General features: G+C 38.0%; 2 protein-coding genes across 2 annotated transcripts; both read left to right on the plus strand.

Moving 5' to 3' along the window:
* Nucleotides 1-5200: 5200 nt before the first annotated feature.
* LOC131525517 (tripartite motif-containing protein 16-like) lies at nucleotides 5201-9965 on the plus strand. Its single transcript, XM_058753228.1, has 6 exons — nucleotides 5201-5844; nucleotides 7524-7619; nucleotides 7744-7977; nucleotides 8057-8204; nucleotides 8302-8349; nucleotides 8568-9965. Exons 1-6 carry the CDS (start codon nucleotides 5269-5271, stop codon nucleotides 9089-9091), a joined length of 1626 nt encoding a protein of 541 aa, XP_058609211.1. The 5' UTR covers nucleotides 5201-5268; the 3' UTR covers nucleotides 9092-9965.
* A 1587-nt stretch (nucleotides 9966-11552) lies between these two features.
* serinc2 (serine incorporator 2) lies at nucleotides 11553-23784 on the plus strand. The gene is made up of 10 exons (XM_058753229.1): nucleotides 11553-11662; nucleotides 12536-12697; nucleotides 14220-14407; nucleotides 14624-14703; nucleotides 16057-16194; nucleotides 17801-17970; nucleotides 18141-18231; nucleotides 20183-20333; nucleotides 22644-22862; nucleotides 23032-23784. The coding sequence occupies exons 1-10, from the start codon at nucleotides 11624-11626 to the stop codon at nucleotides 23168-23170; spliced, it is 1377 nt and encodes a 458-aa protein (XP_058609212.1). The 5' UTR covers nucleotides 11553-11623; the 3' UTR covers nucleotides 23171-23784.
* Nucleotides 23785-27730: the final 3946 nt, after the last annotated feature.

Consider the following 27730-nt stretch of genomic DNA (forward strand, 5'->3'; position numbering starts at 1 on the left):
AAGGGCAGTTCAGGGTCAGGGATGGACAGGACAGGAGCAGACGTGAATCAGCGCTTGAGCTCTAGAAAGGCTGTCTCGGCCTCAGAATTCCAAGCAAACTTGGTGGAGCTACTTCTAGTAAGAGCAGTGAGAGGGGCCACCACTGAGCTAAAGAAGATTTTGACATCTTGGAGCAACTCAAAAGCAGAAGTCATGAGTGGAAGTGGGTAATGATTGCGATCAGTGATCCGATTGAGAGCTCTATAATCAATGCAGGGTCGGAGCCCACCATCCTTTTTCTCAACAAAGAAAAACCCAGCTCCAGCGGCTGATGTGGATGGTCTAATGATCCCAGCAGCAAGAGACTCAATGATATAAGCTTCCATAGCTTTCTGCTCAGGCGAGGATAGGGAAAAGATGTGTCCTCGAGGAGGGCATGAACCAGGCAGCAGCTCGATTGCACAATCATAAGGTCTGTGGGGGGGCAAGACCGTGGCTTTTTCCTTGCAGAACACACTGTAAGTGATGATACTCAGGGGGAACTCGGGAGAGGTCAATGGACTTGGACTGGAATGGACTGGAATAATCCTAGGACTCTTTAGGCACGAATCTTGGCACAGTGACCCCTAACTCAAAACCTCCCCGGCTCAACCAATTGATGTGGGGTTTGTGACGCATGAGCCAAGGGTGCCCTAGGATTAAGGGTAATTCAGGGGAGTTTATTAAATGAAAAGCCATACTCTCAAGATGGTGAGATACAGAAACAGTGAGAGGGTCAGTGATCTTGGTAACAGACTCAGGGGCAATGGATCTGCCATCCAAAGCAATGATTTCCAGAGGGGAGGATAGAGGGTTAACAGGCACTTGGAGATGGGAAGCCATAGTAATGTCCATAAAATTTCCTGCGGCCCCAGAATCCACTAAGGCTTGCAACTGGTGTAGCTTGCCCCCGCTCTCGAGAGTGACCGGCAGGAACAAACCAGTGTTCCTTGGAGAGACTAATTGGGTTACTCCCAAGACAACTCTCCCCCTCCTGCTCAGGACTGGGCATTTTCCTTCAACTCAGGACACAGTGAGCGATAATGGCCCTGAAGTCCACAGTAGAGGCAAAGATGGGAATTCATCCGGCGAATTCATTCTTGGGTGGACAACCAGGTTCTGCCTAGTTGCATGGGCTCTGGAGACTCAAGAGAAACCGAGGTAAAGGGCTGGCGGAAGGACTGAGGAGAAGGAGTGTTAGGTCTAGGTAGCCGTCTTTGTCTCAGGCGATTATCCAACAGAATGACCTGATCAATAAGCCTCTCCAGAGAGTACACAGGATCTCGGGTAGCCAATTTATCCTTGAGCTCCTCTGAGAACCTGTTCTCAAAGCAAACAATGAGAGCTTCATTGTTCCACCCGTGGCGAGCGAATGAAATTGGATGGCATATTCCGCTGCACTGTTGTTTCTCGGCGAAGAGTTAGAAGCTGCTCAGAAGCCTGTCGACCGGAGAGAGGGTGACGGAATACCCGCTTGAACTCTTCCTCAAAAGAAGAGTAACTAGTGCAACAGGGAGCTTGGGCATTCCAGATAGTCGTGGCCCAGGCCAAGGCCTTACCCGCCAGGAGGGTAAGGACGTAAGCAATCTTGACCTGGTCAGAGGGGAAGGTGGACAGCTGCAACTGGAATGTAAGGGAACATTGAGTCAAAAATCCCTCACATGCTTCAGGGTCTCCAGAGAACCGTTGAGGAGGGGGTAGGCGTGGTTCGACTAGTGGGGGAACTGCACCAGCAGAGGAGGTGGCAGGTGTGGGAGCAGGAGCAGGGTCTGGGGCTTGGGGCAGTCTCTCAAACAAATGGCGCATTGAAGTCATGAGATCAGAAAGTAGGTGGGAGTGTTTCTCCATGACTAACTCCAGCTGTGACAGAGCTGCTTCATGGCGCTTAACCGTGGCCTCATGCTGAGCCACCACTCCCAAAAGGTCCTTAGCGGAGGACTCGGCTGGGTCCGTGTGATGGCTTGGTTATTCTGTCAGGATCGGGACTCGAACCCAGGTCTCCGGTGCCGTAGTCTGATGCTCTACCACTATTACACAGAGGGGTGTTGGACCCAAATGCGAGGCACCAAAAAATAAATAAATAAATAAATAATTGTTCTTTATTTCCAGGAGCAAAAACAAAAGGTCTTAGCATACAATCCCCAACCAAATCTGGTCTTGGGGAAACAAGGCAGTTCCAAACAAAAAGTTCTCCTGAGAGCAAAAATTCTCTCAAACGGAAACTAATGCTAAAAACATCCAATGGCAAAAATAACAACGGAACACAAAGAAACAAAAGACTCATGTTTGTCACCAGGTGGACAGGCATGTGCCACGACATGGTATAGTTGGCATTTTGTTCCCCATAGTGTCCACTAGAGAAGGGGTTCTCAAAGTGGGGTCTGCGAAATAAATAAATTTAGGCTTATGATTTTGTGATGCGCAAAACGTGGATGGATTTGTGGAAACCAGTCAAAATGGAATTTACTCAATAAATAAATGTCAGAATATCAGAATTGTCAGCCCGGGTACGATTAAAGCCCCATTTTTCCCCCTTCCTTGTTTTTAATATCAAAGTGGTTCTATTTCTTTTTATTTTTTTATAAAGTACATTTAGAAAAAAGTTTTACATGTGTAATCCGAGACATTTTTTAGGAGCAATTTGGTGATGATCCATGCATTTTCCAGCATGATGGAGCACCATGTCACAGGGCAAGAGTAATAATGAAGCAGTTCAGAGGTCATTACATTCAAGTGTTTAAAAAAAGAATGCATGAAGCTAGAATAAAATGTTTTTGTTTACAAGCAGATACCCTGTTCTTTCTTTTGATGTTTTGTATGTTCAGATATTCATATAACAAAATATATACAAATGAATACAAAATATATACAAAATAAATAGGGATATAGTAGTATACTTAAAGTATGATGTAAAGTTTACTTATAGAAAACTTACGAGTATACTTGCAGTATAAAACTACTAAACTAGTAGTTTACTGAGACTATACTTCAAAGTGTACTAAAAATGCTACTACAAGTATTTAATTAGTAAACTATCAGTATACCTATAAGTTCACTTTTAGTATAGTTGCAGTACAAGCTAAAAACTTTGATGTAAACTAGTTGTGTACTCAAAGTTTACTACTGGTATACTTAAAGTATACTTAAATGTATATTTTATATACTAGAAAGTGGGCCAATTTAGTCCGAAGTACTGACATAGTACACTTACAAGTATACTACGAGTACAATGATATTTGTACAGGTGCTGGTCATATAATTAGAATATCATCAAAAAGTTGATTTATTTCACTAATTCCATTCAAAAAGTGAAACTTGTATATTATATTCATTCATTGCACACAGACTGATATATTTCAAATGTTTATTTCTTTTAATTTTGATGATTATAACTGACAACTAAGGAAAATCCCAAATTCAGTATCTCAGAAAATTAGAATATTGTGAAAAGGTTTAATATTGAAGACACCTGGTGCCACACTCTAATCAGCTAATGAACTCAAAATACCTGCAAAGGTCTTTAAATGGTCTCTCAGTCTAGTTCTGTAGGCTACACAATCATGGGAAAAACTGCTGACTTGACAGTTGTCCAAAAGACGACCATTGACACGTTGCACAAGGAGGGCAAGACACTAAAGGTCATTGCAAAAGAGGCTGGCTGTTCACAGAGCTCTGTGTCCAAGCACATTAATAGAGAGGCGAAGGGAAGGAAAAGATGTGGTAGAAAAAAGTGTACAAGCAATAGGGATAACCGCACCCTGGAGAGGATTGTGAAACAAAAGCCATTCAAAAATGTGGGGGAGATTCACAAAGAGTGGACTGCAGCTGGAGTCAGTGCTTCAAGAACCACTACACACAGATGTAAGCAAGACATGGGCTTCAGCTGTCGCATTCCTTGTGTCAAGCCACTCTTGAACAACAGACAGCGTCGGAAGCGTCTCGCCTGGGCTAAAGACAAAAAGGACTGGACTGCTGCTGAGTGGTCCAAAGTTATGTTCTCTGATGAAAGTAAATTTTGCATTTCCTTTGGAAATCAGGGTCCCAGAGTCTGGAGGAAGAGAGGAGAGGCACACAATCCACATTGCTTGAGGTCCAGTGTAAAGTTTCCACAGTCAGTGATGGTTTGGGGTGCCATGTCATCTGCTGGTGTTGGTCCACTGTGTTTTCTGAGGTCCAAGGTCAACGCAGCCGTATACCAGGAAGTTTTAGAGCACTTCATGCTTCCTGCTGCTGACCAACTTTATGGAGATGCAGATTTCATTTTCCAACAGGACTTGGCACCTGCACACAGTGCCAAAGCAACCAGTATCTGGTTTAAGGACCATGGTATCCCTGTTCTTAATTGGCCAGCAAACTCGCCTGACCTTAACCCCATAGAAAATCTATGGGGTATTGTGAAGAGGAAGATGCGATATGCCAGACCCAACAATGCAGAAGAGCTGAAGGCCACTATCAGAGCAACCTGGGCTCTCATAACACCTGAGCAGTGCCACAGACTGATCGACTCCATGCCACGCCGCATTGCTGCCGTAATTCAGGCAAAAGGAGCCCCAACTAAGCACTGAGTGCTGTACATTCTCATACTTTTCATGTTCATACTTTTCAATTGGCCAAGATTTCTAAAAATCCTTTCTTTGTATTGGTCTTAAGTAATATTCAAATTTTCTGAGATACTGAATTTGGGATTTTCCTTAGTTGTCAGTTATAATCATCAAAATTAAAAGAAATAAACATGAATATATCAGTCTGTGTACAAGTTTCACTTTTTGAATGGAATTAGTGAAATAAATCAACTTTTTGATGATATTCTAATTATGTGACCAGCACATGTATACTTAAAATATACTTGAACTTTACTTAAGTATACTTAATAAAATAAACTTGAAGTATACTACTTTGCTTGTCTGTATACTTGCCAGTATATAAAAAGAATACTTAACTTTCATTTTAAATATATCTTTGAATAGTAAATAAGAGGTAGACTTAAAGTATACTCTCTTACTTTAATATAAGTATACTAATATTTAAATAAACTTCTTTTTGTAAGGGTAACTAATAAAAATAACACACTGCATGTCAGTGTGAGACTGACACCTAGTGGACATTTTAGTATGTGAGTTTACAGACTTACAGACAAACTTGTTTTGCACACGTCTCTCAAACACAGAACCAGGAACTCAATTAAAAGAAACTGAAACTGATCTGCTGTTGAGCTGTTGTTTGTGTGTCTGTATTGCTGTAGACCGTGAAATGGCTGAAGCCAGTGTTTTTTCAGCAGAGCAGTTCTTGTGTCCAGTGTGTCTGGATCTCCTGAAGGATCCAGTTGCCATTCCCTGTGGACACAGTTACTGTATGAGCTGCATTACAGACTGCTGGGATCAAGAGGATCAGAAGAGAGTCTACAGCTGCCCTCAGTGCAGACAGACCTTCAGTCCAAGACCTGCTTTGGCTAAAAACACCATGCTGGCTGAAGTGGTGGAGAAACTGAAGAAGACCAAACTAACAGCTGCTGTTCCTGCTGGACCTGGAGACGTGGAGTGTGACATCTGTACTGGAAGAAAACACAAAGCTGTCAAGTCCTGCCTGGTGTGTCTGGAGTCTTACTGTCAAACTCATTTTGAGCGTCATGAGGAGTTTCGCTCCGGAAAGAGACACAAAGTGACTGATGCCACTGGACGACTGCAGCAGATGATCTGCCATCAACATGATAAGCTTCTGGAAGTTTTCTGTCGTACGGACCAGCAATGTGTTTGCATGCTGTGTGCAATGGATGAACATAAAAACCACGAGACTATATCAACTGCAGCAGAGAGGACAGAGAAAGAGGTATGAACTGAAATGACACATTTAATGCTGACACTTTCTCCTGTGAGTGTTTCTCCTCACTGTAGTATCCAGCTGTATCATGGGTGCATCATGTGATCTACTCTCCCATTAGGAGTTACTACATGACGGCTCTGTGCATTTGAGCATGAGTTGAACTTTGCTCATTTTTGTAACATGCATCAGAGTTGCAGTTTTTGCTGCAAATTGCAGTCAGTATTAATGTCCATGTCTGCTTCACATTAATTCATGATTGCAGAATATGACATATGTATTGTCACGAATCCGGTCTATGAACTTCCGTTCACTCACCACCAGAGGTCACTCGCTCACCACATTGACTCTCACAGCACACATCACACTGGATTCAATTTCCCATCATCCATTGCACTGATTGCACACACATCTGATTGCACTGATCACACACCCTACTTAGGGTGAATCCCATTTCACTGTCTTACCCCTTCCCCTTCCCCTACCCCTTCGTCTTACCCCTAGCCCTTGTCCCTCGAAACCGAGTGGTAAGCGCTAGGGGTGAACACATACCCCTATGAAATGAGACACCACTTGGTTACGGTTACGTCATCATACACCGTCGCTAGCTGGCTGCTACGTCACCAGAGCCGACAAGTGTTGACCACAAACTTTGGATCGTTTTATAAACTTGTTAAAACTGTAGACATGCATGGAGTCCATTCAAGGCTAGTCTGCGGGACTGTTATGCAACTCAGCAATGTAACGTTAGCGTAGCAAACTAGCTTTTTTTTTTTTTTTTTTTAAACATTTCAATTAAGAACATGGTTGCAAATATATATGTACAGGACTGTCTAGAGCACAAAACAAGACTGTCGTAATTTTTAAATAAATTATTTAAGCCGAAAATACTTGATGATCTGGCCGCCATTGTTGCCGGTTGCGCAGTGTGTTCTGGGTACCCCTTGGTTTCAAGTAAGCTCGCGAAAATGCTTGGTTTTAAGGGGTATCTACCACTTCCCCTTAGCCCTACCCCTCGATCAAAACGAGAATTGGGATAGCCCTTACTCTCACGTGAATGCGCAAAACTAAGGGGAAGGGCTAAGGGGAAGGGGTAAGACAGAGAAATGGGATTCACCCTTAAGCCATGGACTTTCTCTCCCTCACTGCTGAGTATTGTATGCGTTTATCGCTCCCCTAGCCACAGCTACTCTACAGAGCCCCTGATAGTTTTCCTAGTCTTCCCCTGCCTGTTTTGGATTGTGTTTTCCCCTGCCTGGACTATTGCTTCGTTTTCAGATAACCTCTCTCGTCAAGCCCCTTTGGATACTGTTCGCTGTCGACCGACCCAGGCCCGTTTTGGATTACTCTTTACCTTGCCTATGATACACCTGTTTGCCATTGCTCGACCCTGCCTGTATTTATGACCATGCCTTTAAATAAAAGCTTGCACATGGATCTGCACGTCTCACGTCTCGTCAGCCCCGTTACATGTATCATATACGTGTCCCCTTCAAGTGAAAGGACTTCACGTCTAACCTAAATTCATATAATGATCTTACATCTCTTGAGAAACGCTGTAAAGAATATATATATTTTTTTAAATCAAACAGGTGCCTTTTTACCTGATGAATTTGTGAGAGTTTTATGTAATAAGAGTTGGGTTTGCTGTTTTTTTTATTTTTTTATTTTTTTTATTTCTCCTCCAGAAACACTTGAAGGAGACTCAGAGTGAACTCCAGCAGAGAATCCAGCAGAGACAGAAAGATCTGGAGCAGCTGAGAGCGGCTGTGGAGTCTCATAAGGTGAGTTTGGAGAAGAAGAGAAGTTTGAGACTCAGTTTGACTCCTCTTTTAGTCCCACTGAAGCCGCTGTGGCTCTCAGGCTGTGAGGAAGCAGTAAGAGCTGATTGTGATGTGTGTCTAACAGCGCTCTGCACAGACAGCAGTGGAGGACAGTGAGAGGATCTTTACTGAGCTCATCCGCTCCATTGAGAGAAGCCGCTCTGAGGTGACACAGCGGATCAGAGATCAGGAAAAGACTGCAGTGAGTCGAGCTGAAGGACAAATGGAGCGACTGGAGCAGGAGATTGATGATCTGAAGAAGAGAAACACTGAGCTGGAGCAGCTTTCACACACAGACGATCACATCCTTTTCCTGCAGGTAGCCCAACTGTAGTGCAGGTTATTGAGGACAGTGTGTGAGATAATGTCTTTGAGTCATGTATATTGTCTTTCTGCAGTGTCTTCAGTCTCTCTCAGCTCTTCCTGAATCTACAGACAACATCTCTCTCAGTTTGCTCTTTTCATTTGATAATGTGAGAGAAACCGTCTGTCAGCTGAGACAGAAACTGGAGGATTTCTGCACAGTGGAAATAAAAAGGATATTGGGTAGAGATTCATCTCCTCTCTGTAAACAGTCTTGAGATACAGTCTTTTAGGAGGTTTGCCTGTGTTTTAATCTATTCACGTCTGTTGATTCCCACAGTCACTCACAGTAACGTTGTTCCCAGGACCAGAGAGGACTTCCAACAGTGTAAGTCACTAATAAAATGTACACAATAAAAACGTTTACTTTTTAGTTTTGGTAAAACACCAATTCTCACTATTAACTAACCATTAACATTTCCTTTAATAAACTCATGTTTTGCTGCTTATTACTAGTTAGTAAGTTAGTTGCTAAATTTAGGTATGGGGTGGTGTTAAGCTACAAACAATGTATAACAAAAATATTCTAAATCATTATATCATCAGATTCCCATCGGCTCACTCTGGATCCAAACACTGCATGTACAGTCCTCCGTCTGTCTGAAGGGAACAGAGTGGTGACTTACACTGACACAGAGCAGCCGTATCCTGATCATCCAGACAGATTTGATGTTTATCATCAGGTGTTGTGTAGAGAGAGTGTGAGTGGACGCTGTTACTGGGAGCTTGAGTGGAGTGGGACTGTTGGTGTGAATATATCAGTGTCATATAAGAGCATCAGCAGGAAGGGATCTGGTAATAAGTGTTTCTTTGGATGTAATGATCAGTCCTGGAGATTGTCCTGCTCTCCCTCCAGTTTCTCATTCTGGCACAATAACAAAAGGACTGAACTCCCTGTTCCCTCCAGATGCAGGAGAATAGGAGTGTATGTGGATCTCAGTGCAGGAACTCTGTCCTTCTACAGCATCTCTGACACAATGAACCTCATCCACACAGTCCAGACCACATTCACCCAGCCGCTCTTTCCTGGGTTTCTGATTGGTCATAAATCATCATTGAATCTGATATAGTTTCCTCATCTCTCAAACTGTCTGAAAATGTCTGTCTAATTTCTTTGTTTTTTATTATACCATGTTTCACCTGAATATTTTAGTGTCTTACTGTTATAAAATTTGAGAAAACAACTTATTGTATAAACTTTGTAGATTTGAATGTAACAATTTTGAGTAATAATTACATGTGCAGTTTATTCTACAGTGTCCATATTATAAATACTGCATGTTAGCATGATTACACCCGGACATGAATAGGACCAGCAATAACAATGTGTAAGCTGCAGGAAATATTGAGACACGTTAAATCCATGTGTTTGTTTCTATGTCTTTTGTATTATTAAATCAATTTCTGTAACAGAAATAGCATTTCAGGTTTTATTAGATTAATAATAATCAGATTAATCCGTTAACTGTAGTGTAAAGGTGGAATAAGAATACATGTGGAAATTACATACAGGTATGACTGACTGAATCAGGGCTGATATTTAATCTGAATATCAGTATTTGTGACTGTGAGAACTACTACATCTAAACAGTTATGATATGATCTAATGTGCCATAGATTTATTTTATGTTGGCTATTAAACATGATGTCTGTTAATGCTGAATTTGTGGACACAAATTATATTTGTGTGATGAGAAATATAGTTTTATATTTTGCTAAAAGTTAAAGTGAAAGCCTTGGGGAAAGATACTGCCTTAGAATTTGGGCAGAAGGCCCTTTGCTAATGTTTTTATTATTTAATTCAGATATATGCTTACCCTTTAATTGTATGTCCCTGGGTTGCTGTTTGATTTGCCTGTCATTGTTCAGTTATTCTGAATATAAATGTACAGTACAAAGGTTTGGAAACATTATGATTTTTAAATATTTTAATAAAGTCTCTTATGCTCACCAAGGCTGCATTTACTGTATTTGAAATATTTTGAAATATTATGGCAATTTGAAAAGACTGGAGTACTGATGCTGAAAATTCAGCTTTGATCACAGGAATAAATGTCATTTTACAATATATTTAAATAGGAAACAGTTTTAAATTCTAATAATATTTCACAATATTAAAGCTTTGGTGATAGTATTGATTAAAACATTTAAAAATCAAATTACCTTCGTTTTGACTAGTAGGCCTACTGTTGGCTTGCTACATCTGAATATTTGATATCAGATAAATTTGTATAAATTTGGCAAAATTTTGAAAATTTCATATTTTAATCTCTTAAGACCCTGTGGCCTTATATATTTTAGTGAATTTCTCTGAGACTATACATGCCACAGTTTTAAGTACAGAGCACATTCAGGGCTTCTCAGAGATACCAAATGTTTGGATGTTTCACCATCACCACTTCCTCTCCTTGGTCTTCAAAATGTCTGAAATTAATTTAGTGACACTCTTATGGAAATATGATAATATTTTATAATTATTTAAATCTGTCTAGTTTTTAAATTGTGTGTCATAAATCAACATCTCAGGAAAATGTTATGGGGTTTCAAATCAAAATATGACTTTCTGTTACGAAACAGGATGTCCTCATATGAGGACACCGGGACTAAAAGCATGTTTATTACGCATTTTGGGAGACATAACAAATGAATAGGGAAAGAAATTATATTTCAATATTCTATGAAATATTATATATTATTATGAAAATCTTGTCAACCATTACTCCCATTATTACACTTCTTTTTTTCATTACATGTTGCCCCAAAAATACATTAATATGCAAATTAGATTTCGTTTATAGATAAATTGTATATAACGAGAAAACCTGTTTATGGCCATTTTACACACATTTTGCAGAAAGATAAATGGTATATCGAATCATTCTGTTATAACAGTTGAGAATCATCTTTATACAAAGTTTGGTAAAAAAAAAATAAATAAATAAATAAATCTTGAAAACTAAAAATGTATTGGTGATTTTAAAAATCAATTGTTTTTGCCTATGCATGTTCATTCATGTCTTTTTATTATTTATTTATTTTTTAAAGAAATTGAGTCCCGATGTCCTCTTCCGAGGACATAGCATAACTTATGAATGAAATATCATATTTTTATTTTTAATTTTTTTTTTTACATTATTTTTAATGCTCTAAACACTGTAAAGACATGAAAAAAAAGAGGGTCTTAAGAGGTTAAGTGATTTAATGACTTTCACAAAACCTTTACCTCAAAACAAATTATGGGATTTTGCGCCATCTAGAGTGTATCAAAGGTCAGAGACAATTACTGACTCATGAATCGTTTATCAAGAACATAAATACGAATGCAATGCAGTACCGTAAACTGAGCTGTGGATATAAGCAAAGACTAGGGACTAAAGCTGTCTCTCCAAACCCAAACCCATCGGCGCAGGTGCCAGGCTATCATCTGATTGGTTTGTTACTTCAGCGATTATTCTGTACCGCCGTCTGATTGGTCCGTTAGTCCCTCGATGCGTCTCCCAGCCAATCATTGCTCACTTTTTAGAGTTTTATAAGAAACTCGAATGAGGTGGAAAGATTGACTTCCGTGTTTTGGCGTTAGTTTCGGTGTTTTCTCCGTCGTTATGGGTGCTTGTATGGCCTTGTGCTCGCTGGCGAGCTGCGTAAGTCTAAAATATTACTTGGACCGAAATCAGTTTTGTCTTATATTGTCAAATTCCATCTGCTAAAGACAGCAACGCATTTTTTTCAAAAAACTTTTATAACCGACTTGTTCATAGATGCGCTGTAGAGGCCGTTTCCTCGTTTTGTTTACGTAAATAAACTATAAAGTTTTGAGAAAGCATAAATAAATGACTCAAGGGCGGCATTTCTATATGTTTTCATACTTTGTTTGCTCTTAATAATGTCATATTTGTAAACCGTTTAACGTTACTTTAAAACACTTACTAGGCTATAAGTTTCTCGACTTTCTGATTTAGTTAACGATTTCATCCGATTTCACACGCAAGTCCTTTTCAGCCCAAACATTTCCAATTTTACCAGAACTATTTAATATAAATGTTTAACATAGAGGTCCAGGCTACTCTATATGTGACCCTGGACCACAAAAGCAGTCATAAGTAGCACAGGTATATTTGTAGCAATAGCCAACAATACATTGTATGGGTCAAAATGATCGATTTTTCTTAAATGCCAAAAATCATTGTTGTATTAAGATTTTTTTGTAAATTTCCTACTGTAAATATATCAAAACTTAAGTTTTGATAAGTAATATGCATTGCTAAGAACTTCATTTGAACAACTTTAAAGGCGATTTTCTCAATATTTAGATTTTTTTGCACCCTCAGATTTTCAAATATTTGTATCTCAGCCAAATATTGTCCGATCATAACAAACCATACATCAATTGAAATCTTCCCTTATGACTGGTTTTGTGGTCCAGGGTTACATGTAGTAGGTTGTTCTCCCTGTAGTGCAGAGCAATGTGTGCATTTGCTGTGTTGATTGTGTTTCTGTATTTCCCATCACTTTAGGCGTCTTGTCTGTGTGGCTCTGCACCATGTCTTTTATCAGGATGCTGTCCTTCTACATACAACTCCACCGTGACCCGCCTGGCCTTCTCCTTCTTCCTGCTGCTGGGCACTATGGTGTCCATCATCATGATCCTGCCAGGCATAGAGACTCAGCTGAAGAAGGTACACAGACCGTTGGTGCAGGGGTCATGGCATCGCAGCAGAGCTGGTGTGCTTAAAGGGACAGTTCACCCAAACATTTAAATTCTGTCATTAATTACTCACCCTCATGTCGTTCCAAACCCATAAGACCTTCGTTCATCTTCGCAACACAAATTAAGATATTTTTGATGAAATCCGAGTGCTTTACTAGCTATCCCTCACATTTCTTCTCTCTTGCTTTCCAATCTTGATTCTGGCCTGAGGGAGGAAAAAACAAAACAATGAAAAGATATAGACCAGAATCAGAAGTTGTTTTTATTAAAGAGAAATATTTGCTCTCTGAAATTAAAATTTGGGGACATTTTAATCTGAAAGCAAACATGGAAATAAACAAAACAAATAAGTTTCTATCTTTATTTTCTAAATATTTGCACTACTAGTCACTAATTTGGTATAATTAAGATATATTTTTGGAAGAAGTCTCGTGTTCACCAAGACTGCAGTTTATTTGATTAAATGCTGTGAAAACAGTAATAATGTGTTCCTGTGATGCAAAGCTGTGTTCAGCAAATACATTTATATTATATATTTTGCCTTCAAATAAATGCTGTTCTCTTGAACAGTAAATGCTATTCATCAAATTCAAACAGATTCTGGGGAAGAGCCAAAAAAGTGTCATAGTTTCCACAAAACTCTTAAACTAAAAACTGTTTTCAGAATAGATAATAATTTGAATGATTTCTGAAAGATCACGTGACACTGAAGTCACATGATAGAAAAGTGCAATAAGAACAGTTATTTTAAATTGTAACAAAACATAGTTATTATTTCAAAAACATAGTTATTTAAAAAAAAAAAATAGAAAATCTTAATTACTCCAAACTTTTGACAGGTAGTGTAAATAATTATTTCTGCACTATTTCTATTTCTAGGTTATTTCTAAATAATGATATGTATGTGAATTTCTGACTCTCTGAAACCCACTGTAAGTCAAATATACTTTAAGTGTAGATCCAGGGCAGTGTAGTGGTCTTCTGAAATTAGTATTAGTAGAATTATTGTACTAATAATTAAATTATTAGATTAGTCCCCACTTTGCAGTTTTCAAAGCCTAATATAAATTCATGTTTCAGCTCTGTTTGATGTCGACATGGCTATATTCCAGGTTATGGGAAAATTACCTTAGACTACTAATTCAAAAATATTTTTGTATGTTTATATTTGCATACTTGCATGAAAAGCAAGTTAACAATAAATAGTTTTCCCCTTTAAATGTATCAAGCTGCTCGCTGGCTGGTTTGTTTACTTTCTCTCATCTGTGCTATACTTTAGTAGCTTTATGAAAACGCAGCAAGGTTAAGCTTATTTAGTGGTTTTGTATTCATAATCTCAGATTTTAATTTTTCAAAACATTTTTTATGTTTATGAGTTTAAACATAAACAACCACAGTATGATCAAGATGTAAAGAGAGAAATATTATATTTGTGTGACCCCTGTGTAAACCTGCACTTTTTTTAATTTTTAAATTGAATTTATCAACAGATTCCTGGTTTTTGTGAAGGAGGCTCTTCTATACCTGGCGTTCATGGGAAGGTGAACTGTGAGATCATTGTTGGCTATAAGTCGGTCTACAGGATGTGTTTTGCTATGGCCTGTTTCTTCTTCCTGTTCTCCATCATCATGATCCGTGTGAGAAGCAGCAAGGATCCACGAGCCTCGATTCAAAACGGGTAGAGGTTTACTATTTGCTGTACCAGCTGTAATCTTTCCCACTGAAATGATGGTCAGGGCGTTCTCTGAAAATGTTTGTAACAGTGCTGCCCTCTGCTGGTGAAAGCTGGGGTTTTTGAAATATGGAAAATTCCCTTTTGCACAATAGTTTTACTTTGTGCGGGAAGTCTTACGTAATCACCAATGCCATTGTGACTGTGTATGTTGTTTTTCAGTTTCTGGTTCTTCAAGTTCTTGATTCTGGTCGCTCTTACAGTGGGAGCTTTCTTCATTCCTGATGGATCGTTCAACACAGGTACGTCAGCTGATAAATGTGACCACAAAACCAGTCATAGGTAGCACGAGTATATTTGTAGCAATAACCAACTGTATGGGTCAAAATTATTGATTTTTTTTTTTTTTCATTTTTGATTAGTAATATGCATTGCTAAGAACTTCATTTGGTCTACTTTAAAGGCGATTTTCTCAATATTTAGATTTTTTATTGACATTCGCAACTAGTAGGTTGTTTTTCAGTGCTCTGTAGTTCCCAGGAGGAATAGCAGTTTCTCATGTACAGCCAGTTGGGAATGCAAGCAAATGACATTTATAGGCCCTGTTTGCACCTGATGTGACAACATCACATTTGTAGAATAAACACTAATGCTTCCTCATGCATCACAGACAACAGTGAATGACCACTTACTTATCTGATACTGTATTTCTCTGATTACGTGAATGTTTAAAAGTGTTGATAAATCCCGTACATACACCAGGATTCCCACTGTCATTGAAAACATAGAAATTTCAGGGAATATTAAAATTGTGATTTCCATACCTGAAAAGTCTGGTAATTAATCTTAATCCCAAAACTAAAAAATTAAAAGTAATAACATAATGTTAATGATCTTAAAAAGTCTCAGCTTTTAAATATTTCCTTGACTAACACTGTGAGCAAAAGTCTTCCAAAGTCACACTGTAAAGGTGTAACAGAAGTGCTTTCTGAAGTTTCATTTAGCTGTCCGTACACAGACTGTTTAATACGGCTCGGAGGTGGTAGAAATGCAATTGCACAGCAATTACAGCTGGATACTTTCATACTGAGGTGTGAGAGCAGGCATATTTTGTCTGTCCTTACACAGTATTTTGAGCTGGCACAGAGCAGCCTTAACTCAGATTTGTATTAATCAAATATGAATTAAGTATAATCACTGTGAATATAGCCATTCGTGAATCAAGTTATTCTACTGTTGTTATTTTTAAAAAACCTCTAACACTAGCTTTCTCTGTTCTTTTTCAATTCCGTCTACTTGTTTTCTTTTTATTTATTATAAAAAAAACACTCTAACACTAGTGTTTCCTATTCATTTTCTATTCTATCTACTACTCTTAAAAAAAAAAAAAAAAAACACCACACCTTGCTACATGTACTGACTTGTTATAGCACTTGCATATTATTGCTCTTTTGTTGGTTTTTATTGCTTCTATTGTCCTCATTTGTAAGTCGCTTTGGATAAAAGTGTCTTCTAAATGTAAATGTAAATGACTAGAAATGGCTCTCTGTGAGTGCAGTCTCTATAAAATGAGAAATCCCTCCCAGTTGTCAGGAACAGCTGGAACAATTGTCAGGAATGGATGTCTTACTTAGCCTACGTTTTGTCCGTTGCAGTGTGGTACTACTTCGGCGTGGTTGGGTCCTTCATCTTCATTCTGATCCAGCTCATTCTGTTGGTGGATTTTGCTCACACCTGGAACCAGAAGTGGGTGGAGAACGCGGAGGAAGGGAACAGTAAATGCTGGTATGCAGGTACGTTCAGCAACATTGTTTCTGAATGACTAAGCTGTTAAACTGATGAAGGTAAGAGCTGAAAGCAGGTGTCATGTTAAAGTCACAAGCATTATAAGCCATCTTTGTCAATTTAGTATAACATTCTCTACTAAGCAGCTGCAGCTTTGACGAGCAGTGGAGCCTTTTTAGAGACTGTCACTTCCACAGTTATTAACATGATAAATCTATCAAAGTATACACATACATACATGCATTATGTATATACACATGCATACATATACATTTTATATATATATATATATGACTTTAGATTATGGACCAGTTCTCGCTATGAACTAGTTCAGGGGTCACCAACCTATGGCATGCTAGCAATAGGGAAATCTGCCTATTGACGTACATTTTGAGGTAATCATTCCTCATAGGCACACAGCCTGTTAGGAGCTATAAATACTGTTAAAGTGTGATAATTAACCTGCACTAGTCTACAGATGCATGTGGCTCCGGAAAACCATTTGCATGACCACAACGCATACGAGCCACAGTGGTTAACCAGAAAAATTAAAAATGGCACTTCATGCCCAAAAGGTTGCCAAACCCTGAACTAGTTGCTCCTTAACATGCATATTACTTGCATATTGGCTGTTTATTAGTACTTAAAAAGCATATATTAATGCCATATTCTGACCGTATACTAGATCCCATAACCCTACTCAATACCTAAACAAAACTACTACAACTACCTTACTATCAATAAGCAGCAACACTAATAGTGAATATGTTTTCATTAATTTAAAGTGTTACCTTTTTAGTATATTACTAATAAATCCTAATGTGTCAGTGGGATTGACGTATATCGACCTGAGAATCTTTTCTTGATTAATATTTCAGCATTTTCATCATAATATTTCAGCAGTCAAGTTGTGGGTTTTCTATCAGCTGTTCTCAATCATAACTAAGCGATGCCAGGTTTGCAAATGAATCACTGCTTTGATCTAATTGGTCAAACGTGTTTGGAAAAAGTTCTGAGGTTGTTCTCTATTCGGTTTGATTAATTCAGTCAGTTTGATTCATTAGTTTCCAGACATTTTCTTTTAAATGGCAGTAGTAACGGGATACTGTATAAGACAGAAAACAAAAAGAGTGGTAGATAAGGTGAATGTTTACCTACAATTCATTGTAGGAAACAAAACTGTTTGTTATTGTCTGTTTTTTAAATGGCTCTGTGCTGCAGGTAAAGACAATTCATATCCAAAACATAACAAAAGAGCATCAAAATATGGGCACACTTGTCTCAGTACTGATGAAAAACTAGAAACACCCCTGCTCTCTATATTTTTTTTCTGCTTTTTTGTAAAGTCATAGAAACCTGATCTGTGGTTTTGTCCTTTGCTATTAAAGCAAATGGGAATGCAAAATAATATAGCCTATTAGTTGACCATAGAAGTGTAGAAGTTTACCTACTATGTAGACTTCCACTTTTGAGAACCCGAGGAATGTGGAAAGGGTCCATGAGGGACAATTTGTTGTTCACTTGGTGTCTTTCTTTGACCTAAAATCCACATAATTGTATATTAAGTATCAAATATGAGGTGGTTGGCTACAATTGTATTCCTTTTCTCCACAGCCCTGCTGTCGTTCACACTGCTGCTCTACATCTGTGCCTTTGCTGCTGTGGTTTTGTTCTATATATTCTACACACAGCCGGACGACTGCGCTGAGCACAAAGCCTTCATCAGCCTCAACCTCATCTTCTGCATCATTGTGTCTGTGGTGGCTATTCTTCCAAAAGTGCAGGTCATTTCCACACTCATTTGCTCCGCTTGTTTTCTTGCTTTTCTGTCTGAATGGATGTAAACAAGATAAAGCAGACAAGTCTGTCAGAATGTGAACATTTGCATGCCATCAGATCTGCACACACCACATAAGCTGACAGAATGATTTACATGTTGGTAACTGTGTTACAGGAGGCTCAGCCGAGCTCTGGTCTGCTCCAGGCGTCTCTCATCTCTCTCTACACCATGTATCTCACATGGTCTGCGATGAGCAACAACCCCAGTGAGTCTCACAAACTGATCACATGTCCATATGAGATGAACTTCATTAAATGCTTTTTTTGTTGTACCTCTGAAAGAATCTAGTTCATAAGCACCCTCATCTCTGAAAGAGATGTCAGAAAAAAAAAAAAACGCTGTCAGGTTAATGGCTGCTTATATGCACAATAAAAAGTTGACATTTTAAGAATTTGACATTACGGTGGTTAACACACAGTGCAGTCAAAGTTAAACATACACACAAAAAAATTAGGTGTATGTTTTTGTTTAAACTTTTATAACTAGAGAACTTGCCTAATATATTTTGTTTTAAAAGACAATTTCTAACTTCAAAACCTCACCCTTCAAAGGTATGTCAACAAACTTGAATGTGCAAAATGACTGACAAACAAAGAGAGAAAGAGTCTTGGAGGCCATCACAGAAACAAGTGACACCTGTTTCTGTGATTGTTTGCAGAAATTATTTTTTATTAGTGCTGGGAAACGATTAATCATCCAAAATAAAAGTTTTTTTTATGTGTACTGTGTATATTGTTTTTGCCCCCATTTTTCATGAGCTGAACTCAAAGATCTAAGACTTTTTCTATGTACACAAAAGGCCTATTTCTCTCAAATATTGTTCACAAATCTGTCTAAATCTGTGTTAGTGAGCACTTCTCCTTTGCCGAGATACATCCACCTCACAGGTGTAGCATATCAAGATGCTGATTAGACAGCATGATTATTACACAGGTGTGCCTTAGGCTGGCCACAATATAAGGCCACTCTAAAATGTGCACATAGAAAAATTTGTGTACATAGAAAAAGTCTTAGATCTTTGAGTTCAGCTCATGAAAAATGGGGGCAAAAACAAAAGTGTTGCACTTATAATTTTGTTCATTGTATGTATGTGTGTGTGTGTGTATATGTGTATATGTATATGTGTGTATATATATATATATATATATATATACACATACACATACACATACACATATACATATACATATACATGCATACATACATAATAAATATACACAGTACACACTCAATTATTTAAACAAAAAACTTTTATTTTGGATGCGATTAATCATTGCCCAGCATTAATTTTTATGTACATTTCCATTCAAGAGTTTGGGGTCTGTTTGGATTTTTTTTTTTTAAAGAAGTCTCAACAAAGCTGCATGTCATTGTTCAGAAATAGAGTGATAACTGTAATATTGTGAAATATTATTAGACACTAAAATAACTGCTTTCTGCCATAATATATTGTAAAATGTAATTTATTCCTCTGATCAAAGTTGAATTTTCAGCATTGTTACTCCTGTCTTCAGTGTCACATGATGCTTCGGAAATCAATGCAGAAAACAGTTGTGCAGCTTCATATTTGTGTAGAAAATATGATCTTGTTGTTCAAAAGAAAAGCATTTATTTGAAGCATCTTTTGTAACATTATAAATGTCCTCTTTTTAAGGTAGTTTCATTGCTATCATTGTCTGTCTGATAGTCTGTTAATAATCTGTATGCTGTCTCAAACTACATTTTGTTACCAAAACTGAAAAAATCAAATGCCTGATAAAGTTTTACCAAAACAAAGGAATTCTCGGAAAGACATGGGAAAATTCCAGATGCAGGTTGTTTGTTTACATAATTGGATTCTGGGAAATAAGACATACATAAACACATGGAGCTGCTTGAATGGAAAAAATGACAAACCTCAGCAACCTCCAGGCCAAATGTAATGGGATATAATGCAATTAAACTTTAAAGAGGCTTTTTTGCTGTGGAGCGCAGTATGGAAATTCTGTGTCACGGTCCCATTAATTGGCCCTGCTTAACTCTCAACCAGTGCTTAATAGCCCAGGTAGCATGTGTAAAATTAATAACAGAATCACTATCTGTTTTAGACTGTATGCTATGTTATGCTCATAAATAACCTGTTTCTCATTTGTTGCATTGCTCTTGTCTGTGCACAGATCGTAAATGTAACCCGAGTCTGTTGAGTCTGGTCAGCGGCGGGCCGACAGCAGTCACTCCCACCAGTGCCCCTGGCATCCAGACACAGTGGTGGGATGCCCAGAGCATTGTGGGGCTGGTCATCTTCCTCCTGTGCACACTGTATGCCAGGTGAGCTGGTTACCATCATCCTCATCCCTGCCAGAAGCAGACAGAGAAAGGTTTAATATCGTTAGCTAAATGAATACTAGCTGTGCTGAGCAGTATATCTTAAAATATTTCAGTTTTTTTTTCTTTTCTTTTTTCAAATGTTTATTGGTGTACTTGCGTTGAAATGGCTTAAATTAGAAAGAAAGGGGGAAAAAAAAATGTGTGCGTGTATATATACAGTGAGGAAAATAAGTATTTGAACACCCTGCTATTTTGCAAGTTCTCCCACTTAGAAATCATGGAGGGGTCTGAAATTTTCATCGTAGGTGCATGTCCACTGTGAGAGACATAATTTAAAAAAACAAAATACAGAAATCACAATGTATGATTTTTTAACTATTTATTTGTATGATACAGCTGCAAATAAGTATTTGAACACCTGAGAAAATCAATGTTAATATTTGGTACAGTAGCCTTTGTTTGCAATTACAGAGGTCAAACGTTTCCTGTAGTTTTTCACCAGGTTTGCACACACTGCAGGAGGGATTTTGGCCCACTCCTCCACACAGATCTTCTCTAGATCAGTCAGGTTTCTGGCTTTGAGCTCCTCCAAAGATTCTCTATTGGGTTTAGGTCTGAGACTGGCTAGGCCACGCCAGAACCTTGATATGCTTCTTACAGAGCCACTCCTTGGTTATCCTGGCTGTGTGCTTGGTCATTGTCATGTTGGAAGACCCAGCCTCGACCCATCTTCAATGCTCTAACTGAGGGAAGGAGGTTGTTCCCCAAAATCTCGCAATACATGGCCCCGGTCATCCTCTCCTTAATACAGTGCAGTCGCCCTGTCCCATGTGCAGAAAAACACCCCAAAGCATGATGCTACCACCCCATGCTTCACAGTAGGGATGGTGTTCTTGGATGGTACTCATCATTCTTCTTCCTCCAAACACGTTTAGTGGAATTATGACCAAAAGTTCTATTTTGGTCTCATCTGACCACATGACTTTCTCCCATGACTCCTCTGGATCATCCAAATGGTCATTGGCAAACTTAAGTCAGGCCTGGTTTAAGCAGGGGAACCTTCCGTGCCATGCATGATTTCAAACCATGACGCCTTAGTGTATTACCAACAGTAACCTTGGAAACGGTGGTCCCAGCTCTTTTCAGGTCATTGACCAGCTCCTCCCGTGTAGTTCTGGGCTGATTTCTCACCTTTCTTAGGATCATTGAGACCCCACGAGGTGAGATCTTGCATGGAGCCCCAGTCCGAGGGAGATTGACAGTCATGTTTAGCTTCTTCCATTTTCTAATGATTGCTCCAACAGTGGACCTTTTTTCACCAAGCTGCTTGGCAATTTCCCGTAGCCCTTTCCAGCCTTGTGGAGGTGTACAATTTTGTCTCTAGTGTCTTTGGACAGCTCTTTGGTCTTGGCCATGTTAGTAGTTGGATTCTTACTGATTGTATGGGGTGGACAGGTGTCTTTATGCAGCTAACGACCTCAAACAGGTGCATCTAATTTAGGATAATAAATGGAGTGGAGGTGGACATTTTAAAGGCAGACTAACAGGTCTTTGAGGGTCAGAATTCTAGCTGATAGACAGGTGTTCAAATACTTATTTGCAGCTGTATCATACAAATAAATAGTTAAAAATCATACATTGTGATTTCTGGATCACTGTCTCTCACAGTGGACATGCACCTACGATGACAATTTATATATATATATGCATGTATATTCGCTATGTCTACTGACTTGATTTGTTGGAAACATAATGATCATGATGAATGCTATATTCATGATATTTTATTTTACATTACTGCTTAAAATTTGGGGTTTGTAAGATTTTTAAAAATGTTTTTAAAAGTCATTATAGGGCTACATTTATTTGATCAAAAATATAGTAATATTGTAAATATATTACAATTTAAAATAACTGTTTCTGTCTTAATATAATTTAAAATATTTTGTTTATTTCCGAATTTTCAGCTTCATTACTCCGGTGTCACATCCTTCATAAATAATTTGAATATGTTGATTTGCTGCTCAAGAAACATTTATCATTATTAATGTTGAAAACAAGTTGCTGCTTCATATTTTATTTTTGTGCTGAATAAAAGTATTAGTTTCTTTCCAAAAAAAAAATAAAAAATAAATCTCATATGACCCCAAACTTTTGAATGGTAGTTTATATCAGCATAAAATTCATATTCAATATATCGAAAATATTTAATATATTGGCTAGCCGTCAAATTCATATTTGAAATAAAATTATTTTTAAATTACTTTATCCAAGTCATCTTTTACATCTTTGCTTCTTGTATTTTTCTAGCATTCGCTCCTCAAACAATAGCCAGGTGAATAAGCTGATGCAGACAGAGGAAGTTCAGGGGCTGGCGGCCACCGATGCCAGTGAGGACATCTCTGAGGACGGCGTGAGACGCGCTTTGGATAACGAAGAGGACAGCGTCACATACAGCTACTCCTTCTTCCATTTCTCTCTGTTCCTGGCCTCCCTCTACATCATGATGACCCTGACCAACTGGTACCAGTGAGTGTCTCACAGAGTATCCTCACTGCCCACTTCTCCAGCGGCCTTCAGCTGCTCCACTCGATACCGCTGGGGAGTTTTAGAGAGCTCTGCATAGATGCTAATTTGAAACAAATTGAGGATTTAGTGATAAATATTTCTTGACATTCTTTTTCTCTTTCCTTCTCAGACCTGAAACAGACTACGCAGCCATGAAAACCAGCATGCCATCTGTGTGGGTGAAGATCTGCTCGAGTTGGCTGGGGCTGGCTCTGTACCTCTGGACCCTGGTGGCTCCGCTAGTCCTGGCCAACCGAGACTTCAGCTAAGCACTCAGAAGATTCAAAAAGTGTCCTTGTACTGAAGCAATACACCTTATACCAAACCATATGCAGAGTTCACTTATTTAGTACATTACAGAAGTTTGTGTCAATCTTTAAGATGCGCTGATCTCTATGCACACTTGTATACTTTCACAATACACCTTTTATATTTTTTTGTTGTTACATAATCACAATCTGTTAACAAATATCCAAAACTCTACCCACAGTACACCTCAGGAAGCCAGGATTCTTGATGTAGGGCTCTTGAGATTTAATTCTTTGAATTATGTATAATTCAATCCACATATGTACGCAGTTTTGAACCTCTATTTCTGGTTATTTCATAGTCTTTTATATCTGTCTTGGGTCCAGTTTTGTTACAAATTGCACTACGTTTGATCAAATCAAAGTTGAATGTTCAGTGGATTGCCTCATACATATTAAGATGTTTATTTTGACAAAGATATGTTTATCTAGAACTGTATCCACTCAGTTTTTAAGCTTTATTTTATGAGCTTTATAATGACACTCCTGACCAAACGTTTTTCAGATCAGTTAATCTTTTGTATCTACTTTTATTCATTCTTGTAAAACTGATTATTAAAAAAATGTAAACAAGAGGTTATGGGTCTTTAATCCAGCTATTCCTATAATGCTGCTGTAATACAGGAAGGTGTTTCCTTAAGGTGGAAGTGTTGTTCTTACAGAAGTACATTTCCTTTACCTGAAGAGTCACTTGCATTTGCTCATACACTGTAGTTAAAAATTTGAACGAACCCATATAATTATGACTGGAGAAAGGTAACTTAGAGATATCTACACTGTCCGTGCTACAGGTATACATGATACCTCAAATCACAAAATCATGAAGAGAGCTGTGCAAATAATGTTCTAGCAGATTTGCAATTCCATTCAAACAAATGCTGCTGCTGATGATGATGATGATTATTATTATTAGATTGAAGGAGGGACCCAGACATCTAGAGTCCAGAATCATGTACTGTAGATTGAAAGAGGGTTCTTAGTATATTACATTTTGACTATATTTCTATAGGCTCAGTCATCATTCTGACATTCTCTGTGACCATAAGCCTATAAACGTTCAACTTTAAAGACACTTTACTGTTTTAAGTCAAGTTCATCTAAAATTTTGATTGTTATATGAATTACACTTGCATAAATCTCTTTGAATTTCAATGTATCTTCATTGTTTGCTACCACAATTCAAATTCAGAAATTGAATAAAAAAATAAAAGGCAGTTACGCTTTATTTTAAGATGTTCTTGTTACAGTATAATTACGTGCTACAAAGAAATTGTTATGGATGGCGTGACAATGGAGTAGGGGATCCAAATGCAAGCTTTATTACAGAGCATAGTTGAAACAGGCAAGGTCAAACACCAGCAAACTACAATATCCAAGGGCAAGACAAAAGAGTAATCCAAGAAATAGTCAAAGGTCAGAGCAGGCAGCAAACCATCACAGAAAGAAAAAAACATCAAGGCAAGGAAGCAGGAAAACATGTAGAAACAAGGAAATACTTATAAATGTCCACTAGCAGCTAAACAAGACTCAGCAATGAGTGTGTGAGAGTGTGCAGCTTAAATAGTCCTCCTAATGAGAAACAGGTGTGTCTGTAATCAGTTCCTGGTCAGGGGGTTATGGGAAATGGAGCCTGGGATTGAGTGGCAAAGTTATGGGATGGAGTGCCCTCTAGATGAGCTCATGGGCTCTGCAGCTGGAGATCGTGACAGAAATATTACTATACTTATCCCTATACTATTATTTCTATAGGATTAGGATTAGGGTTTGATTTATGGTTAGTTGCATGTAATTATGCATAACTTTACCGTTTAGGATTTGTAATGTGTGAAAAGCACACTGTAAAATAAAGTGTCAGTACAAAGGCGCTCCCAGTTCAATTTACCCAACACTGCTTATGAACCAAGTTGTGAGTTGCAATTTCTATATTGGATTTTATCCATGAAATAAGTAGACAAATAACTGACCCATTTGCCAGTTAAAATTCTGCAATATTCTCATCCCACCAACCAATTGCATACGACAGTAAAAAAAAAAAAATAAAAATTAGAGCAAAATAATACATGAAAACACAAATGCATAAAAATTAAAAAATATACAAAATAATAAAAGGTGGTCCCAACTGCACAATCACTAGAAAGCTATGGATGAGTAAATGTGAATATTTTTTATTTATACTGTATATTTATATTGTAACTTTTTAAAACAATTTATTTGTGAACCCTCATCCTGGAGTGACAACTGGAGACTGTGAACTCCTAGATCCCAAACAGAAATAATTCCTTACATACTGAAGCAACTCTGTGTTTATGCCGAATGCATTGAATGTTTGTGAGCTGAGTTCATTGTTCATGCTGCAGTCACTGTTATGCATGTGCTGCATGAATTGGTTACTTGTGTTTTTAATATTACTATTTTAGACATTTAAAATTATATATAAATATTCGATACATGACAGGCAAAAAATCAACTAGCATCTGTTGAAACCCTGTAAAGTTGTAATATGTGTTGCTATCCTTTAAGCATGTCATTTGTCAGTTATGTAACAGTGAGATCCTGTGTGACGTGGCTGAGGTGCAACACTAAGGAGTCCTTTCCCGTTACGCATCACTTTGCGGTGACCTCACTAATTGTGCTCTCGCTCACTTTCCGCCTGCTGCTGTCCCAGTGCGGGTATCTCCCTGTCTGTCTCGTCATTACTCCTGATGGTTTTATGTCAGCGCAGCAGCACACACACAGACACACACACTCCAGGGAGCAGTAGGCAAATCTAATTCTGTTATATAACCAGTAACTACACCACAACATAGTCTAAAGTGGGACTGTCTGTCTGCTTGAGTTCAGCGGCTGCCATTGCGTCGGCATGGGAAGCTGAAGGCCCAAAACAGGCTTTTCACAATATCAAAGACCCTGTCAAGGGACTGATTCAAATAGAGGATGATGCACTGGTGAGGGACCCTCTTGCACTCTCTGGATCTGTGTGTTTGCTGTCAGGGTAATTAAAGGTTCAGCTGCCTGCCTCTGAGACAACAGTGTGGTGTGTAGGGAGGCTGCCATGGTTATGTAGCGGGAAAAACAGCAACCGTTTACACCTGCTCCATAACAACAGTAATTGCTCCTAATGGTGTTCATTGTGTTGTCCATGGGAGCTCATTTTAGGAGTCTGGTTAGTACACCAGAGGAGAGGCAAAGAAAGCATTCATCATGAAAATTGTTTTATAAATGCTGTTTGGTGCATGGCTCTCTTTTAAAATCAGCATGAAATGAAAAGTCACCCTATATATATATATATATATATGTTTTTGAGAAAGATTCATTCATGCACCTCTTTTTTTTTTTTTCTTTCTTTTTTTGGCCTTGAAATTTGTAACTCGATCATGGACTTCTCTCTGGAGACATATGCCAGGTTTCTCATCATTACACATCATTACCTCAAATTCAATAGATTCATCTCATCTATTTTGTAAGCGCATGCTATAGAACATATTGTCAATGGTTCATCACTGTCAATGGCACTTTTATGTTCTTTGGTCATATTTTTAAAAATACATATAATTTTGGACAAATTCCTTATAGGTGTCAAAATCACAGTTTTCTCCTTGTCGCACACCCAGACTTTTAAACTTCAACAATGAAAATACAGTTTAAAAATATGACTTATCTGGTAACTATTAATGTACCTGAATTAAGAACTAGTAAAATAATTAAAATACATTATAGTATTTAATGTGAGACCACTATCAATATTACTTTTTATACAAAATATAGCTGTCACACAGTATTGGTGTCATTTCCACAACACTGTAATGTCCCATTAAAAAGTCTGTGTGAAAAATTGTTTAGGTGGTTTCTATGGAAATGTTCAGTGACATCAGAGCACATGTTGGACATGGAGGGAATTAAAATTTTCATCAACAACATGTGAAGAAAAATCAAGGTACATATTGCTTGATCAGTTAATATATTTATTCTACGTCATTTCCAAACATGCTGTACCTTCAAGGGTGTTTTTAAAAAGCTAAAAATTTTAAGTTAAATAAGAGTATTTTGCATGCATGAAATGCTAAGTATTAATTCAAAACTAATCAGTGAAGCTATCTTCCGTTTTTTCACAAAAAATTACAGAAATGTAATTTCCACCACATTGCCCTCTGTGGTGGAAATGACATTTATGGTTACAAAGTACAACTGATTTGTTGAATGACTTTGTGAATTGAGTTTAATGAGCGTGATGAGTTTAAGACTTTTTCTAATAAATATCTCTGCTGTTTCTCTACATTCACGTTAATTCATTGTCATTTCCATCACCACACATTTTTAAAAAATATTTTAAAAGTTCTCATCACACATTCAAAATGTATCCACAATTTATGAGTTCATGCTCTACTTAATATAAAAATTCAAGTTATTTCTAATTTTCTAGTAAGCTCTTACCCAAACCAATATTAAATTTCAGAGTGTGACAGGTGTACAGTTCAGCATTTGGTCCTTAGGGCAGTTAATTTATCTCATTGGCAAATATAT

The sequence above is a fragment of the Onychostoma macrolepis genome, chromosome 19 (genome assembly GCF_012432095.1).
Source record: "Onychostoma macrolepis isolate SWU-2019 chromosome 19, ASM1243209v1, whole genome shotgun sequence".
NCBI classification, from domain to species: domain Eukaryota; kingdom Metazoa; phylum Chordata; class Actinopteri; order Cypriniformes; family Cyprinidae; genus Onychostoma; species Onychostoma macrolepis.

Excerpts from the sequence above, each read along its gene's own strand:
- LOC131525517 (XM_058753228.1), top strand. The coding sequence starts at position 5,269 with ATGGCTGAAGCCAGTGTTTTTTCAGCAGAGCAGTTCTTGTGTCCAGTG. Across the intron at positions 5,845-7,523 it reads CAGAGAGGACAGAGAAAGAG|AAACACTTGAAGGAGACTCA; the intron begins GTATGAACTGAA and ends TTTCTCCTCCAG. Across the intron at positions 7,978-8,056 it reads ATCACATCCTTTTCCTGCAG|TGTCTTCAGTCTCTCTCAGC; the intron begins GTAGCCCAACTG and ends GTCTTTCTGCAG.
- serinc2 (XM_058753229.1), top strand. The coding sequence starts at position 11,624 with ATGGGTGCTTGTATGGCCTTGTGCTCGCTGGCGAGCTGC. Across the intron at positions 14,704-16,056 it reads TGATGGATCGTTCAACACAG|TGTGGTACTACTTCGGCGTG; the intron begins GTACGTCAGCTG and ends TGTCCGTTGCAG. Across the intron at positions 18,232-20,182 it reads TGCGATGAGCAACAACCCCA|ATCGTAAATGTAACCCGAGT; the intron begins GTGAGTCTCACA and ends GTCTGTGCACAG.